This window comes from Monodon monoceros, unplaced genomic scaffold, assembly GCF_005190385.1.
Source record: "Monodon monoceros isolate NGI ecotype Baffin Bay Population unplaced genomic scaffold, NGI_Narwhal_1 Super_Scaffold_2, whole genome shotgun sequence".
In the NCBI taxonomy this organism is placed as follows: domain Eukaryota; kingdom Metazoa; phylum Chordata; class Mammalia; order Artiodactyla; family Monodontidae; genus Monodon; species Monodon monoceros.
In genome coordinates this window covers 11,139,709-11,156,732 of record NW_021703776.1, presented here as the reverse complement: position 1 = coordinate 11,156,732, position 17,024 = coordinate 11,139,709, and the positions used below count along the sequence as shown (strand labels likewise).

Below are 17,024 nucleotides of genomic sequence, written 5' to 3'. Positions count from 1 at the left end.
TGTCTTTTATGTGTAGCAACTGCACCTGGGGAGTAGCTGCACTTTTTAAATCTTTAAATGTTTTAATCCAAAAAAGTCCAGATTAAGGACAAACTGCATGCAACACTCAACTTCTTAAACGGGTGCATCGTTTAATAGATAGGGTACAAAAAAAAGCTATCCACGCAGCTACAAAACTTCTTCCCCAGTGCTTTTAAATACTAAAAATATCTGAAGCGATTTATTCCAAATATCTTTGTCTGTGAGCTTTTTTCTTTTACAACCAAGTTTTATAAATCCCCTAAAATAGGGCACTTAGAATAGAAATACTCCTTCGCTATAGTGGAATTAACATATGTTAATGACATAGCCAGCTGTGCGGTTAAGTACCTATATACTCAGAACTAGATATCATCAATTCTCAGTTATCTATGAAAATGGGGCAAGAGATGGAACTATCAACAAACACGCAAACCCACAAATATTCCCCAAACAAATTCTCCACGGTAGCTTGAATCTGCAATCCACCTACCTTCTTACCAGAACAGATGAAAGTAACAGCATATGTCTGAGTGTCACCCAGCGCCCTTCCCCGTCTCCCTGGAAGAGCACTGAACATTCACGGACAGAAAGAGAGACAGGAGGCGAGGTCGATAACTGAGAACTGTCGTACAGACGTACCCACCCCGAGCTCACGCAGAGACAGGAAGAATTTTAAACCCCAGTGGTGGGCACACCATTTCATGTGCAAGAGTCCCAAATTTCGACCTGTGTGTATCTGTCTAAAGCATGCTCTGAACCGAACTGCGGGCAAGGAGCATCTCAAAAACCTGTGACCTCTGATACAGTACACTCACAAAAGATTCCCAAACTCACTCTCCATGGATTCCCAAACTCACTCTCCATGTTCTGATTCTCGTGCCCAGTGTGGGAATTAAAAAACAAAAGAAACAAAACACGAAAACAAACGTTGAACACATGTAAAGGAAAATGGAAAAAAGCTGGAAGTGTAACCCCTTGGTCACAAGCACACCAGTTCCTATTTCCTTGGAGTAACAGAGAAACATGTCAAATCCTTTCATTTGCCCTCTCTCCAAAAAGAAAGAAAGAACATGCACATCACACATTTACACAGGTTTACTAAAAAATAAAAGGAGGGGGGCAGGCTTACAGTTTTTAAAAAAAGAGGGTGTTTCGAGTGTAACAATACTGATTCAAAACTGAAATGGAAGACAGTTTCTCCCTAGAATACTTTAGGGTTTTTCAGAGTCCTTTTCCATAAAAGGAATATACTTGAAACACATCCCAGTTAGGTGAGATGAGATTGCTAAAACATATACAGAACTAAAAAAAACAAAAACGAAACAGCCAAAAAAAAAAAAGGGGTCAATTTAATCTTTTAAACTCCTAAAGTTTCAGGTCTCTTGGCAGTCTTTTTTTTTACCCCCCTAATGCCTACTGCATAACTGCAAGGAATTTGCTTTCTTCCGCGAGGGAGGTCAGCAGAGAACTCATGTCCCCGATTGCCATGTTGGTGGTGCTCAGAGACAGAGCTGGCAACGGGAGGGCGGCGCGTGGCGTTGTGAGGCGGGACGAGCTATGAGAAAGGTTCTGAATGATACTTGGGCTCAGGGCTCCTGACATCAGGCTGGCGTGGTCCGCGTCATCTATGATAGCATCGAAATCAATCTGCACCCCTTCCAGGTCGTGGCTGTCGAGGCTGTCCACTGTGCTCGTCACCTGGTTAGCACCTGGGGAGAGTAATTCAGAGTTTTCGGCGCTCGCCCCCTGGAGCAGGCAGTTGGCTTCTGACACTGAGAAGGACCCAGTTTTCATGTCTTGCTGACCGAAGCCAACGGTTTGGTCATAGAACTGACCAGAGTAACTCTGCACATTCGAATAGAGCTGATGGGGCTGCCCTGGCATCTCCATCTTGATGCCATTCACCCTGCAGGTCTGACTTGGGTCACTGAGCTGTCCTGGCTGCAGAGCGAGGCCGCCCCTCGGCCCAGCCTGGCGCCGGCTGCCCCCGTAGCTGGCACACGGCTGGTAGCCCCTGACGGCTGCCAGGCTCGACGGCTGCATGCCGGTGCTGGGAGGCCCTGGCAGGCCGCTTTCTGGCCCTTGAGAGACGTGGATATGTGAGGTAGCGCTACCGTGCCCCAGCATGTGCTGTCCGGGGCGGCCTGCCCCCTGGGGGTGCATGCCGTCACTGAGGAGCTGATGCGCCAGGTACCCCTGTCCCACCGGGGCTGGGCTGGGCATGCCGTTCACCGTGCTGCCAGCTGACTCGTTCGGTGCCACCGACAGGCCAAAATCCGGCTGGCTCCCGCTCCCTTGCACGGGGATGCTTTTCAGCTTTGCTGCCTGCATCCCGGCACCGCAGGCCCCGTCGAGCAAGCCGGGCTGCCGGGCCAGGCAGTTCCCATACTGCTGGGCCTTATAGGGCTGTTCGTGGAAGGCGTTCCCGTTGGTGCCCGCAGCTCCGCCGCCGCCGCCGCCGCCGCGGCTCACCAAGTGCTCCGGGCCCCCGAAGGAGCCGCCGTGCTCCCCGGGGGTCGGATACCCCCCAGCCGGGCCAGCCCCGCTCCTCAAGGGATTCTGTGGGTGGACGCCCACGTGGCTGTACAACCCGAAGGCGCGGGCGTGCTGCGCTGTGGACCGCTGGCCGCATTTCAGCTTGGAGGAGGACAAGTCGGCGCTGCCTGAGCTGACTTCGTTCCACTGAATGGGCAGGTCGGATTTACCGGCATCAGTGCAGGGCGGTTCCAGCCCGCGATACTGCTGGCTGGCGTGGCTGCCGGGCAACCCAAGTGGGTCAAAGTCGCCGGGCCCGCTCCCCAAGCCGGGCCCGTGGGGGACTTTGCTGTCATCAGAGACGGTGCCCGGGAAGTGCTGTCCATACCCGACTGGGTTCTGGGAATTTAAATACTGCACCACGTCGTCGGGCAGGAGATCCTCATCGTTCAGGCCCACATCGGCGTCCATGGCCAGGGACTCCAGGGTGACGTTCTCAGAAATGCTCGGGGGACAGGGAGACGCGTGGAAGTGTCGGGACTGGCCCCCGTCTGGCCGCGTGTAGTTCTGAAGCACTAGATTACGCTTCTCCAGGGATGGAGGCAACACCGGAGGGTTGAAGCTGTTAAGACTGCTGAACCGCTGCACCCGGGGCAGGGAGAGGCTCTCGGAGGCCGTCCGCACCGGGTCGCTGGCTCTTCTCACGCCGTTGCCCAGCGCATCCTGGGGCAGCAGCGGGCGCCGGCCGTACCCGTGGGCGCCGCCGTCGCTGCATCTCCGGGGAGGATGTACGGGAGGCAGGGTCCCCGTGGGCTCCCTGCCATCGCCCAGCAGGGCCATCCGGGTCTTGAGGCTCATCCTCTCCATGTTGGGCAGCGGGGTGGGCGGCGGACCGCCCGTGGCAGCGGCGTACTTGGCCTTCAGGCGGTACTGCTGGGCAGGCGTGAGGCTGAGCAGGCTGGGCAGGCCGTCGCCCTGGCTGGCCTCGCTGGACCTGCGCGAGGCGTCGGTGGAGATGGGGTCGTAGGAGTCGGCCACGCTCACGTTCTGGGGCCGCCCCTCGGCCTGGGACGCCTCGCTGGACCGGCGGCTGGAGAAGCAGGGCGAGATGCCGGAGGAGCGGCGGCTGCTCAGGTAGGCGGAGCTGATGGTGCTGGCGCTGCTGTCTCTCCGGTTGAGCAGGTTCAACATGGTGATGTCCACCCCAGAAAGGTCGCTTCTGTTCGGGAGAAGGGGCGGGGGCCCGCCCAGACTGCAGCTGGTACTGGGCTGCGTGCCTGCACAGAAAGCCGGGGAGACAGGGGTTCATTTCAGGATGACTTAACACAGGTGTCGGCGAACAGTGACTCTGTTTGGTTTCTGGGGCCGGGCGGCCTCGGCCAAGGTTACCCATCGCTGCCCTGCAGCACCAAAGGGCCTGGGGACAGTAGTAAAGGGGTGGGTGAGGCTGGGTGCCAATAAAACTTTATTTACAAGAGCAGGTGGGAGCTGTACATGGCCCACGCCTGGTTTAAAGAAAACAGGAGCAACTCCCTGGATGAGTTAAGCTCCTTTACTGGTGCAGTGTAAGGGCCAAGTGAAGGGTCCCTGGAAGTATATACAGTGCTCAAGTTATAGGAAGTACCAGGGCAGAAAACATATATGTAAGCTCAGGGCTTCCCCATGACATCCCATGCGGGTGTAGCGCACCTGAGGAGGTGGGTGGGGGAGGTTCACCCTCGGGTTATGCTGCATATACCGAGTGTAATCTCAGAAACACAAACGGACTGGGGGCCGATGGTGACAAAGATGGCTTGCCTTTCTCTGAACTGGGCCATCAGTCAAAGTGGCTGCTTACCTCCTGGCTGCAGACTATGAAAGCCAGAGACAGGTGCTAACCCGGGATGCCTCTGCGGCTGGGATTTCCTTCCCCTGGTCTAAGAGGTATGATTTCACCATCAGAATATGAGTCATGCACAGTCTTACTTTTCATTTCAGGATTAACCTCTTACTGCCTGCTTTTAAAACATGGACTCTCCAGAAAGGCAACAAATATTTATGGTTCCAGCATCATTTTAGGGCTGGTGGGGAAACAAGCAAATGCAAAACCAAAGGCCCGGGTCTGCTTAGTGCTCCGGCTGCCCTTGAAAGAACAGAAAACCTTGCGCAGACACGAGGACTGGCCAGAGCTCACCGTTTCCTATGAGAGGAGAGACCGCAGGGGCTTTGGGGGGTAGAATGGGATGCAGTCGCGGAAGCATTCCATTCACTTGTTTGAGTCTTTCTAGCTTGACGTGCTCCATCCATTTGGTCCCTGCCGGGTTCCTCCGGGCTTGCAAAGCGAGGGCTGTGGTTGCAGTGGAAATGGTCGAGTCCATGATTGGGGTTTCGTCGATGGCACTGAGGTCGCCCATACCACCTCCATCGGTTACAGGAAGCTCGAGCCCACTGTTGGAATAGTTGCTGATGGGGGACTGCTGGCTGCTGCATGAAGACTGACCACCAGGGCTTGGCTGAGATGTCTGTGCGGTCAAGAGGAAAGGAAAGAAATGTCAGCCGAATGATAAAGGCCAGGGAGCGGATGACGAGAGATCACGCAGACCAAGTCCTGCGGGATTCTCAGTGGGTGGGATGAGGAGAACTACGTTCCGGTGAGTGGAGGTGGCCTCCCTCAACCTCAGTGACCGCACCGCAGGCGGACGTGCAGCGGAGGGAATGGACGGCGGGGGTGCCGGATATGATGTATCAGCCATGGAACCCTGCCCCAAATGCCAGCTCTGCATCACACTTCCTTGTTGGTTCCCACCCCACCTCCATGACTTTATCCTTTGGGCAAATTACTTAGCCACTCTAAACGTCAGTTTGCTTATCCAGAAAATGGGGACAACTTATTTATCCTAGGGATTGTTGTGGGAAAGAGGTGTAAAGCCCTGAAAACACACAAAGTTCAAAAAGACCTGGATGACAGTAATTAATTGGCTCGGAGAGCGTTAGCAGTTGTTATTATAATCGCTTTAGTCCTCGGAATATATGTTCCAAGAGCACATGTTAACTCCCCTCCAACCAGCCGCTCTATACTATTCCAGGCTCTTGTAACCTCTCTACTTTCCTTCTACATTTTCTTGCTTTGTAGAACTCCAAGCAGGGTGTAGGTAAAAGCAGTTGTGAGAGGGAAACCTTCAATCACTTAGCTTCTGCTATAGCCAGAGAGGATCTGCATTGCACTAGGAGAATTGGGCCCGGTTTCCTTAACCCCAACCAAGTGGACTGGGTAAGCCAGTTCTGCAACTCGATGGGAACTTAATCTGGTCCACTGGTTCTCAGGGAAAGAACGCCCACCACGGGCCCCTGGCCGTGGGGACTGGAAAGCTCACTGTCTCCACATTTGGGAGCCCTCTATAGAATGGCCTGCATTGAGCAGTCCACACAACCTGGAACTGGCCCATCTAAAATTCCAGTGGTGCCCTGGTGGATAAACACTCTAATCCTTTAGGCAGAGATAAGAAAAGTGATGTTCAGAGAAGTTCAGTGACTGCCCAAAGTCACAAAGCGAACATTGTGATGACCTAGACTCCCAGACCGGCCTCCCTTCCATTCTTCTGTAGCACCCTCTCCGGTGTTACCTAAAAACTACAGCCTGACAGCAGCCCAAGAGCAGGGAAAGATAACTACACACACTCCAGTATAGACGGCTGTGGTCTCTGGTGGAACCACAGTGCTGTCAGCAAGGGGTCTGGACACAGTCATTTTCCGTGGAACAGTTTTTCTGAGAACACAGTACATACACCCAAGCAAATGAACACTTTCTAAGCGAGCACCACATGGTACACTAAGCGTGTCCTGGGCAACCAAGCAGAGAAAAATAAGATACACAAATGTGATCATGAATGCATGAAGCCTGTCTTAAGTTTTTGCTTCTGCAGTGTCCTGAAGGGCCAGACCACCTGCTCCTTTGCAGAGAACTTAGATCATCCAGGGCGTTGGATGTCTTTTACGCTTGGATTGTCAAATCAGCATGTGTGTGTATGTGAATCTGTGTGTATGTACACACACACATGCAGGCTCACCCTTCCACAGGGCCTGGAAGAAGGCTCACATGCACCTACAATTAGAAAATGCGTAAAGGAGCGCAGACGTTTCAGTATAGATTAAATTGCCGACAAGTGTATTCAGATCTTGCTCTAAGAAGGTGGTGCACGTCTGGTCCAAGAATAAATTTACACTAGTCAATATGACAATTAAATAGTCTTTGAGAACATCTGCTTGGTCGGTCCCAGTGTGATTTATTATGAAAACTTAGACAAATAGAATGATGGATTTCAACATCTAACTCCACATTTCCACATGCTGAATGTTCAAAACACATCACTTCTATGTTGGAAACATATCTGAGTAACGTCCACTACTAAAAATATCACAAAGGACAAAGACGAAAGAAAAGTGAAACAAATAAAAGTTAAATGAAAACAAAACAAAGAGAGCAGAGAAGCCAAAATTCCCTCACCTTATTACCCACTGTCCTTAGGAAGTGAGAAGAAGACATTTAGGAGCATTACACAGAAGAGAAGTTGGAATAATAAGAAAAAAAGGAGAAAGAATTTAATTTATAGCATGATGAGCAAATCAAAGACAAGTTTTTGAAGAAAGGATATTAGAAATGTAAATCTGTACCTTAGTAAATGCCTATGAAGATATCTACTTATATTTACATGTGTGTGTACATATTCATAAAATAGTCTCCCGTGGAAATTTGACTAATTTATTAACCTCACTGAGCCTCAGTTTCCACACCGGTAATATAAGGGGTCTAGTCTCAGTCTCTGTGAACTCTTTCCAGCCCTTTGTTTCTATGATTTAATTATTTTATAAAATATTTCACATCTTGGAGAACCTCAGATGTCACTGAGCAAAATCACTGTAAATTTTTTTTGTGTGTGTGGTACGCGGGCCTCTCACTGTTGCGGCCTCTCCCGTTGCGGAGCACAGGCTCTGGACGCGCAGGCTCAGCGGCCATGGCTCACGGGCCCAGCCACTCCGCAGCACGTGGGATCTTCCTGGACCAGGGCATGAAGCCGTGTCCCCTGCATCGGCAGGCGGACTCCCAACCACTGCGCCACCAGGGAAGCCCCACTGTAAATTTTTATTTCTACCAATTTTCTTTTTAAAGAATGGGTGTTTGGAAAAGAGATAAGTTTTCTTTTCTTTCTTTTTTTTTAAACTTTTTTTGCTATATGGATGTACATTAAAAGTACAAGGGATTCTGGGTTCCTAGGATGTCCTAAAAACATAAATCATTGTCTTTCAATGACATAATCTAGGAGACCACAAATTCACTTTCCTTGTTTCATTAAACACTTGAGGATAAACGGTTGAATCTTTTGCACAATTATTATATAGGTGGACTTTATTTTAGGAAATTGATAAATGCTCCCCCCCCAAAAAAGTACATAAAACACAGTTTACAAATTGATTAATTCAAAAGTATAGTGATCAGTCATAACACGTATATAAACTTCTTACTAAGGCGTTTTTTTAAAAGCAAAGTAGGGCTACCCACTGGGAAATAATGATACATCTGGATAGATTATTTGCATGATTTTGGGCTAGACTCAGTGTCACTTTCTAAGACTCGTAAGAGTTTAAAGACAAACTTAGTAATTCATTAAATTCCACTCTATCGATTCTGAAATTTTATGTGCATTAATTCCCACCCAGACATACCGCTACATGGTGACATAACTTAGGAATTCATAGGATGCCCATACAATTCTTGGACTTTTCTAATTTTAAGCAAATGCTTCTTTGAACTGAGTAGAAATCTGCCTGTCTGGCCATTTCCATGCATCTGGAAGTCTAAGCCTGGGACTTCTACCTAGTACGTTTCTTCCATATCCCGAGATTGACAGACTAGAACCCAAAGCGCAGAGCTGACCGCATTATACCTATGCCAAATACAAATGTACTGAATCTCCTCTGATTGCTACTTTCTTCATTTTTCTCGTTGTCTTTGGAAAAATTTTAGATAGTTCATTCTGGCCCAGGCATAAGGCAAAATCACCAAGTGAAGTTTGAAAGAAGCTGCAACAGTATCTTAATCCATGTCTCCTATTTGTCATCAAACCATATGATTTTTGCTGATGACATCTTTCAAATCCCTCCCTTGCTTTCCACCTCCTCAGTTCAGGCACCACCGCAGATACGGTCTCGAAGTCTATCAACCATTCTCTAGATTGGCACTGGAGTTGTCTTTTCTAACAACTTAGAAAACCTAAAAAGATCCCTTTATATCCTCCCCCTCTTTTTACTCTGGCACATTCCCCCGGGGCCCCAAGGCTGGGGCCTGGCCGCTCCCTGTCCTGCTCTCCAGCATGCGGTCCTTCGCCTCTCTGAGCGCTGAACCTGGCGGCCACCTGCCCTCTGCCTTCCCGTCGTGTCCTCGAGTGCACTGGCTCCGAACCCTCTGACCCAGACTTGTCTTAAAGCCCCATCACACTGAGTTGTGTTTGTTTCTTGGTCTCCCTTTCCCACTGGACTACAGACCCATAAAGAATAGGGGCCGTGGCTTATTTATCTTGGGGTCACCAGGGCAAAAAAGTCAGAAAATATGTTTACAGAAGGACTGAACGGAGGATTCTCTACATTAGAGACCTGCTGAAAAGGTGCACTGTGGTGTCTGTCGACCTGCCGCAAGGTGGGATGCTTCCAGATGGATTTCAAAAACCAGTTAGGAAACCCTGGAACTCTTTTCTGAGCTGAGCTCTGCCGTGCAGATCAACCTGGGGTAGGCCATCCGGCTCAGGGAGCTCTGACCTCCGGAAATCAAACAGTGGGATGCAGTGAGAACGGGGCAGTGAAGTCCGCCCCTCACCCCTGCCCTCAGCGCCCTACCTGGCCCCTTTAAACACCTGGGAGAACTTTGGGGAAAACCGGAAGGAAAGCGAATGACATACCATGGGCTTCTCCGCCTTGACCGTTTTCACTTGGAGGCATTCTTCCCGCTTTGAGGTAGTGTTGCTGAGGTCCTTCTGCTCCCCGAGGGCTCCCTGAGTCTGCCGGCCGGGTGACCTAGACTGTGAGTGGCCGCCGGAATCTCGTGGCGCCGGGGGCCTGGGATGCACGTCCCCACGCTGCTTCTTGGTGACGTGAGCCTCTGGGCCGTGCACGGTCTTCACGTGTTTCCGGAGGGAGCTGGGGTCTGTGTAGCGCTTGGTGCAGCCGGGGATTTTGCACACGTACGGTTTCTGCCAAATGCCCCAAGGATGAAAGAATAGGTTGTTATCAAAGCGATTATTCCCCCGCCCGACGGTCTTTTGTGGCTACTCATTCTATTTTTAATTCTTTCAAAGCACGATCACAAGGCTGTGAGGTGTTCAAAACCCTCTAAATGGTGCAAAGGTTTAATAAACCTTTAAGAATCCAGCTTGAATCCATTATTATTTTAGAGAGTGCTCAGGGTGAGCGGAGAACGTGTAAACTGCGCGTATGTTCTTGGAAGCATTTATCCTGCGAGTAGGAAGAAGTATCATGGTGTCACGCGGTGCTCAAGAGATAATTTGATGATGAGGATGGTGGTGATGATACTGCTGCTGATAACAGAAGGCGGCTAAAAGACACCCATCCTTTAATGAGAAGAACGCTTTGGGGAGAGCTGGTGTGAAGACCTTTCTTACAAATGTCCTGGTTCTCAGACCTAATATCACTCTACCTCCTTTGAAAATGAGCTCTTTACACATTGACACAGTAAAAAAAAAAAAAAAAAAAATTGCCTGCAGCCTCTCCCGGGTTAGATATCACTAAACTACTTTCCTTTGGGTTGTATTACAACGGCGGGGGTTGTTCAGGGCTCAGAATATCCAGGACCTTTCTGATCTCCGAAGTCGTAAGCCCTGTCGGAGTGTCCACGAATGCTTACTCGTAAACCGATGAGGGCGGATGGATGTCGTCCTGGAGACGAGGATTCCTGCATGAGGCTCTGCTCGCGAGTACTAAGATCTAGAAATTAGTTCATGCTACTTTTCTTTTCTACGTGGGCCGGTGATCAAGCCTACAGATACAGTCATAAAAAATGATATGGACCCTTATAGCTGAGTATTTACTCGCATCACAGAACTCATGGCATTGTATTCATGACCAACGTCAGAACTGTGATTTCGTTTACTTCCCTTGAAATCTAATATATTCAAGGATACTTACATGAGTCTATATTTACCTCTGTGTATACCAGAATATGTGCTGTTAGGGAAACAATAGTCATAAAAGTCACGCGTAATACAACGCATCCATTACAGTTATATTAAAAAGATTCCCTGTCTTATAGAATGATGCTTTTTCCCTAAAAGCCCAAGAACAGACTGAGAGCTACCTAAAATGATGAAATGTCCTAAAGTAGTGAAATAAAGATTCCAGAAATTATCTTGAGAGACCTCACCTCCAAATTTGCGATTCTTCTGGGTAGAATTGATTCCCATTAACTACAAATTACTTCTCCTCAGGAGCCTGTGTGATTTGCAGCATATATATACAATGAAATGAGCACATCAAATCCTATGCATTAGGGACAGAAGAATGGCGCTTGTGATTAGCGCTATTACCGTATGGCATCTGACCTCGGCCCTGTGCTTTGCTCACTCTGCTGCTGTAACAGACAGACAGGAATGCATGGGGTAGGGAGAGGGAACACAAAGCCAGGCCAGTGTTACACGTCTGAAGAGCTACTCTTCCCATGAACATCTGCGTGTACGTATCACGGGTTAGCTCGGAAATGGGAACACAGCTAGAGGTGGAATGAATCTTCGAATGTTCATCAGCGCCTGCATTTCCAGGACCAACAGAACATACAAGTACATGTGTGCCCATGTGCCCTTGCATGTGGACATATACAATAGCCACCTACAAAAAAACTCCAAGAACACAGGGTCAGGAAACTTAACTTCACAAGAAAACACATTAACTCAGTTACGTTTCTTGGCCCCCAAATTCTGTTGTGATGAATGACTGAAATGCAATCTAATGGTAGGGAAAGATAAATGTTGCCAGGATTCTGAGTTACCCGTATTTGCTGTCCTGGACACCTAACTTTTGGTACTGTCATTGCCTTCTTGACTCCCTGAACTGAAAGGTACTTTGTGAGAGTGGGGATACTTATTCTACTTGACTGTGTAGAATGTATCCAAATAAAATTTTTGGTAAACATTTAATGGCCCCTACTATAGGCAAGACTCTGAGCACAAAGTTTTATAAGACAGGATCAAATCTCAAGGGGTATAAAATATGGTAGGAAAAATAAGACAGCATGAATTACCTACAGTACAAAGTGTGGATGCTAGAGAAGGATGTGGACAGATGTGGACAGATCATCCTTGGGATGATCATGGGAGGCATCAATTTAGTTTCTGTATCTGGGTATAACGCCCAGCTCATGGGGTCAGGGTACGGGCTAAATCAGACCATGTGCACACGGTGCTTACCACGATGTGATGTGGAGCACATAATAAGTGCTCAATAAACAGAGATTTGATTAGGAAGAGGCGTCATAGTTGGGTCCTGAAAGACAAACAAGATGCTGAAGGATAAAAATGAGGGCAAGAGGATGCAAAAAAAAAAAAAAAAAGTATCCAGAGCAAAGGTCCAGCAGCAGGACCACTTCAGGCATGCAGGCATGGCTGTCTGGAAGGTTCCATTCATGGTCACCATTGTGAGAGGTCAAGGGAATGGTGAAAGGGAAGGCTTGGGTCCAGTGAGAGCAAATACAAGCCTAAGGAGTCTAAACATTTCCTATAGGAAAAACGGAGCCACTGGAACTTTCTGGAGAGGAAGATACAACCGAATCAGAGCTCCAGGAAACTGGCTTCGTCTGGTTTTGGGAGGAACGGGAGCTCCCTGTTCTGGAGTAGGGAGCCCGGTCAGAGGCCACTGCGATGGTTCAGTGACCCTAAATGGGCAGGGCAGCCATGGGGGCGGTGAGGAGACCTAGATTACCCGAATGGGTATTGCTCCCTTCCTGTTCTATTCCACCCTGCTTGCCTCATCTAGAATAGCAAGGTGCTCGGCAGATAACTAGCTATCAATATTTGTTCAGTGAAAGAACGAAGATACAAATAAGAGAGCAAAGAAATGAAAGAAGACATCTAGATTTGTCTACAATTGCTTGATGATGCAAGTCTGGATTTCCTGGATACACTTAATTTTGGTGTATATGAAACCGTCCATCATTCATACGCAAGGACGAGGGATTTCTCTATGTGGAATAGAGAAAAAATGATTTACGTGTTTGTGAATAAAATTATATTTATGTGTTTATGGCCAATGTTAATAATTTATTTTAGGTAAGTTGCTCAACCTTGGTGAAAGATATTGTTGACCAAGGTATGTTTTAGTCTCATGATGGATATTAAGCTCTCTACAACATTGCACTTTTTATTGCACAGAAGAATTCATGTTTAAATATAATGCACTTAATTAAAGCAAAGAGACATGGGCACACATTTGAAGTCCATAACAAGATAAAAAGCTCTGTAACTATGTTTATATGTATGCACTGCTAAAGTCCTAACATACCCAGTGTCCAAATTGATCCACAGTTAACAGGAGAGAATCTACAGGAATGAATGCCCTCTAAGTTTCTAGTCATAATTGTACTTTACATGAAATGTAAACATATTAATTAAATTCTAAGTTAATCAAATCCCCTAAAACATTTTAAATTGAGATTTAGTTCACATCCCATAAAAATAACCCTTTTAAGCTGCCAATTCAGTGGCATTTCGTACGTTCACAAAATCTTGTGCAATCGTCCCCAGTATCAAATTCCAAAATATCTTCATTATTCCAAGAAGAAACCCTGCACGTATTGGCAGTCACCCCTATTCCCCCTCGCCCAGCCCCGGGCAACTGCCAATCTACTTTCTGTCTCTATGGATCTGCCTATTCTAGACCCCCTAGAAGTTGGTACAAAACAAGTACAGCGGATTACACCGCAACTTTCGCACACTGTAAAGCATTTTTGACGTAAGAGATGGAGATGTGGCATCTCCTCTAAAACATCTGCAAACACTGGATCAATAATGAGATCCTAAAGGGCTCAGGCTTCCTTATTCTACTATGAACCATTCAGAAAGCGTCTGTATAAGTGAACTCATGTGTGTGAGTTTATGTGTGAGTGTGCTTTTTTTTAGTGTGGCTAATCCTCTTAGAGATGTTTTTGCTCTGTCAGTTCGGCTGAAAGGAAACTTGGTGAGGACCATCTCTGCCGCCTTCAAGCCAATGGCCAGTGAGCTGAATGGTCCACTTTTACCAAACTCCCTCTCCCAGCTCTCCATCTGGAAGATCAAGAATGGGCCTGACTGGCACCTTGTGGGGTCAGATGAGAGTCATGCCATGGTCAAAATGCTCCTCTCACACAGTTTCAAGCAAACTGATGACCTACTTTGTGGGGCAGAACTACATCTCATGGGAACAAATTCTGGGTAGCTAGCCTATTTCTACCACAAACGTGGGGAGCCTTTGTGTTAATCTCTGGTACATTCAAGAGAAGACGTCACAGAGGAGGAAGAATCTAAGCTAGATCTTCAAGGAGAAATTGGAGGTCTGCAGGCAGACGTGCATTAAAATGTAAACAAAATGAATTGGAAATCATTTTCGTTCGTTCTTATGATTCTCTGAAATTTGGGGGGATAAATACCTAAAAATAACAACAACACAACAGGAACCAACTACGACCATGAAGCTTTACTCAATATATTATCTTAAATAACTGACTAGAAACCATTCTGGGTTTCTAGCTTCCAAGATCCTTTGGAATTTAGAATGTCTGGAAGTCCTATTTAGCCAAGGTGGGTTACTCTGCAAAAGTCTTTTTTGATATAAGTGCCTTTGAAGACAGCACCTGGAGAAAGCAAATAAAAGTGGCTGTCTTAGCAGTAAGCTGTTGGCTGTCAACACCTTGCTTCTGAATCTCTCCTTGGTGCTTACAGGGTCGTCCTTTGAACGCATTCCCCAGGCAGAGCGAGTGGATGGAATTCCAAGTTAAATGCTCCTGATGTCTGACCAGTAGGTGGCAGTACCGAACAACGTGAAACTCGTTCCCCCTTCACCCTGCACGTCTCTCCCATCCGGGCCCAGGTTTCAGCCCTACCTTTGGGGCCCCAAACCCACTCGTGCTGGGAGTGGCCAGAAGCAAATACAACGGAACAGGCTTGCGTTTCCAAGTACATTCCCCAGAGGATTTTTTATTTCCACCACAAGCTCTGGACCCAACACGTGTCTCCTGGAGGGGCCTTACCTCATTGGAATGTGTCCTGTTCTGGTGCTTGGCGCGATCAGAGGCATTCGAGAAAGCCTTGTTGCAACCTTCGTGCTCACAGACGTATGGTTTCTCTCCAGTGTGAGATCTCAAGTGTGTTTTCAAGTTTTCGAGTCTCGAGTAGGCCTTTGTGCAACCTTCAAACTGAGGAGGAAACAGGTAAATCTGGATGATCCCACACGATGACGGCTGATGTATCCCACTCGCTCCGCGTGTTTGAAAGACAGGGACGTTTGGGGGACTTCCCTGGTGGCGCAGTGGTTAAGAGTCCGCCTGCCGATGCAGGGGACATGGGTTCGAGCCCCGGTCCGGGAAGATCCCACATGCTGTGGAGCAACTAAGCCCGTGCGCCACAACTACTGAGCCTGCGCTCTAGAGTCCGCGAGCCACAACTACTGAAGCCTGCGCGCCTAGAGCCCGTGCTCCGCAGCAAGAGAAGCCACCGCAGTGAGAAGCCCGCGCACTGCAACGAAGAGTAGCCCCCGGAGAGTAGCCCCTGCTCACCACAACTAGAGAAAGCCTGCGCACAGCAACGAAAAGCCAACGCAGCCAAAAATTAATTAATTAATCAATTAAAAAAAAAAGACGGGGACGTTTGGAGGGTTGGCAGCTTTTCAAAACCAATGAACAAAAGTCCAGTAAACTCTGCCTTTACTGGGATTCAGATGGGGCTCAGGGCCGTTCGAGAGAAAGCGTTTTCAGGGCTAAGTAAAAATCCTGGACTTTTTTTTTTTTTTTTAAAGGCCACTCAATGTGGACAATGGGTTTCATTATCTGCTCAGGGATCTCCTTGAATTCCCACTGATTTCAGATTCAGCACAAAGTTCATTAATATGGCTTTGTGTGCCTACAAAGGCACGGAATTTGATCCTGTTTGTAAAGGGCCTTTAAGATGTAAAGTACCAGGGCTGAGCCTTGCCTGGCGGGCACCTTAGTGAAAGAAGCCTTAGCCTCGCAGGAATCCCAACCGCTCATAGGTCTGTACTGGGCCATGGGGACAGACTAGGAGGGCGAGGAAAAACTCTAAATCCATAAGGGTTATAGTTTTAAAAAGTCAACTTAAGTTTTTCAAGTTGAAACTGGCCCCTCCCCGTGCTCCCCAAGGCTCTGGTGTGACAGGCACTGGTGCTAGGGCAGGCCCAGTGGCCCGATGCTCACTCGCAGTGCCGGACAGCACGTCCCCACTGCCACCTGCCTGCCTGCTACTCTGCAGAGCTGGGCTGTCTGACTCAGTTGCTGTTAGCCACGTGGGGCTATTTAAATTTAAAAATTTAAGTTAAAATTTAAAAATCAGTTCTGTGGTTGCTCTAGTCACATCTCAAATGCACATGTGTCTCATGGCCACCATGTTGGACGGGGCGGGTCTAGATCAATTCCTTCCAGCATCCCCCAAAGCTGTCAGCATCCTTTCTCCATTTCTCACCTCCCCTCCGTTTCGGAAACCCCTCTCAAAACCCCAGGAGTTTATCACAAACAGCACTCCAACCCTCTTCTCCCACCACTCATCACCTCGCACGGCCCTTGGAGTACAAGGAAGGACCCACAGGTGCAAGACTCCCCTAAGTGGACAGCTGGCCCCCGCCCCTTCGGTACTCACAGTGCATTTGTGAGGCTTCTCCCCCGTGTGCCTGCGCATGTGCACTACCAACATGTACTGGGCTTTGAAGGGTTTCTGTTCTCTGGAGCAATCTAGCCACCGGCACACGAACTCCTTCTTTTCTCCATGGATATGGTCGTTATTTATATGCTGGAGTTTGGAAAAAGAAAGAGAGAAATAAAATGGAAATGTACTACTCTTTTCTGAAGGCAAAAGAACGGAGTGCCCCAAATCCCCCAACCTTAAGTCCTAAAGACTCCACGGTACCTTTACTATACTGCAAACCTTTACTATACCTTTACTATATTTAGGATGTTTCTTAAGTAAATTTGCTCTTACTGACTGTGGAGGGATACTTCCAAACTTATAGGAGTGACCCGGTTTGCAAGAAGCCTGGTGTCCCAGAAAAAGTCCTTCTAGGGCATCAGAAGAGCAGAAACGGGGTGAGACACCCACGTCCTCTCTGGGCCTCCGTTATCTTTCATCGGCCAAGTCGGGGTCAAGGTGAACTGACCACAGAGGTGACCTCCAGCTCTCAGTCCCTCCAGGCCTTGGGTAGCACCTTGGGTTAGTGCTGTGGCTCAAGACTGCAGAAGGGGCACACACACACACACACACACACACACACACACACACACACACACACACACA

At 48.2% G+C, this 17,024-nt stretch overlaps 1 protein-coding gene across 2 annotated transcripts in view; it reads right to left on the bottom strand.

Moving 5' to 3' along the window:
• Nucleotides 1-264: 264 nt before the first annotated feature.
• The window catches only part of GLI3 (GLI family zinc finger 3), a 284,602-nt gene continuing 267,842 nt past the window's right edge, over nucleotides 265-17,024 (bottom strand). Inside the window, exons 11-15 of one of the 2 annotated variants that reach the window (XM_029233935.1) lie at nucleotides 16,374-16,523; nucleotides 14,756-14,920; nucleotides 9,426-9,716; nucleotides 4,670-4,997; nucleotides 265-3,773 (exon numbers count right to left, since the gene is read on the bottom strand). In XM_029233935.1, coding sequence (XP_029089768.1) covers nucleotides 1,435-3,773; nucleotides 4,670-4,997; nucleotides 9,426-9,716; nucleotides 14,756-14,920; nucleotides 16,374-16,523 — 3,273 coding nt within the window. In that variant the 3' untranslated portion in view covers nucleotides 265-1,434. The remainder of the gene's footprint in view (nucleotides 3,774-4,669; nucleotides 4,998-9,425; nucleotides 9,717-14,755; nucleotides 14,921-16,373; nucleotides 16,524-17,024) is intronic. The other variant, XM_029233936.1, reaches the window with a different exon arrangement.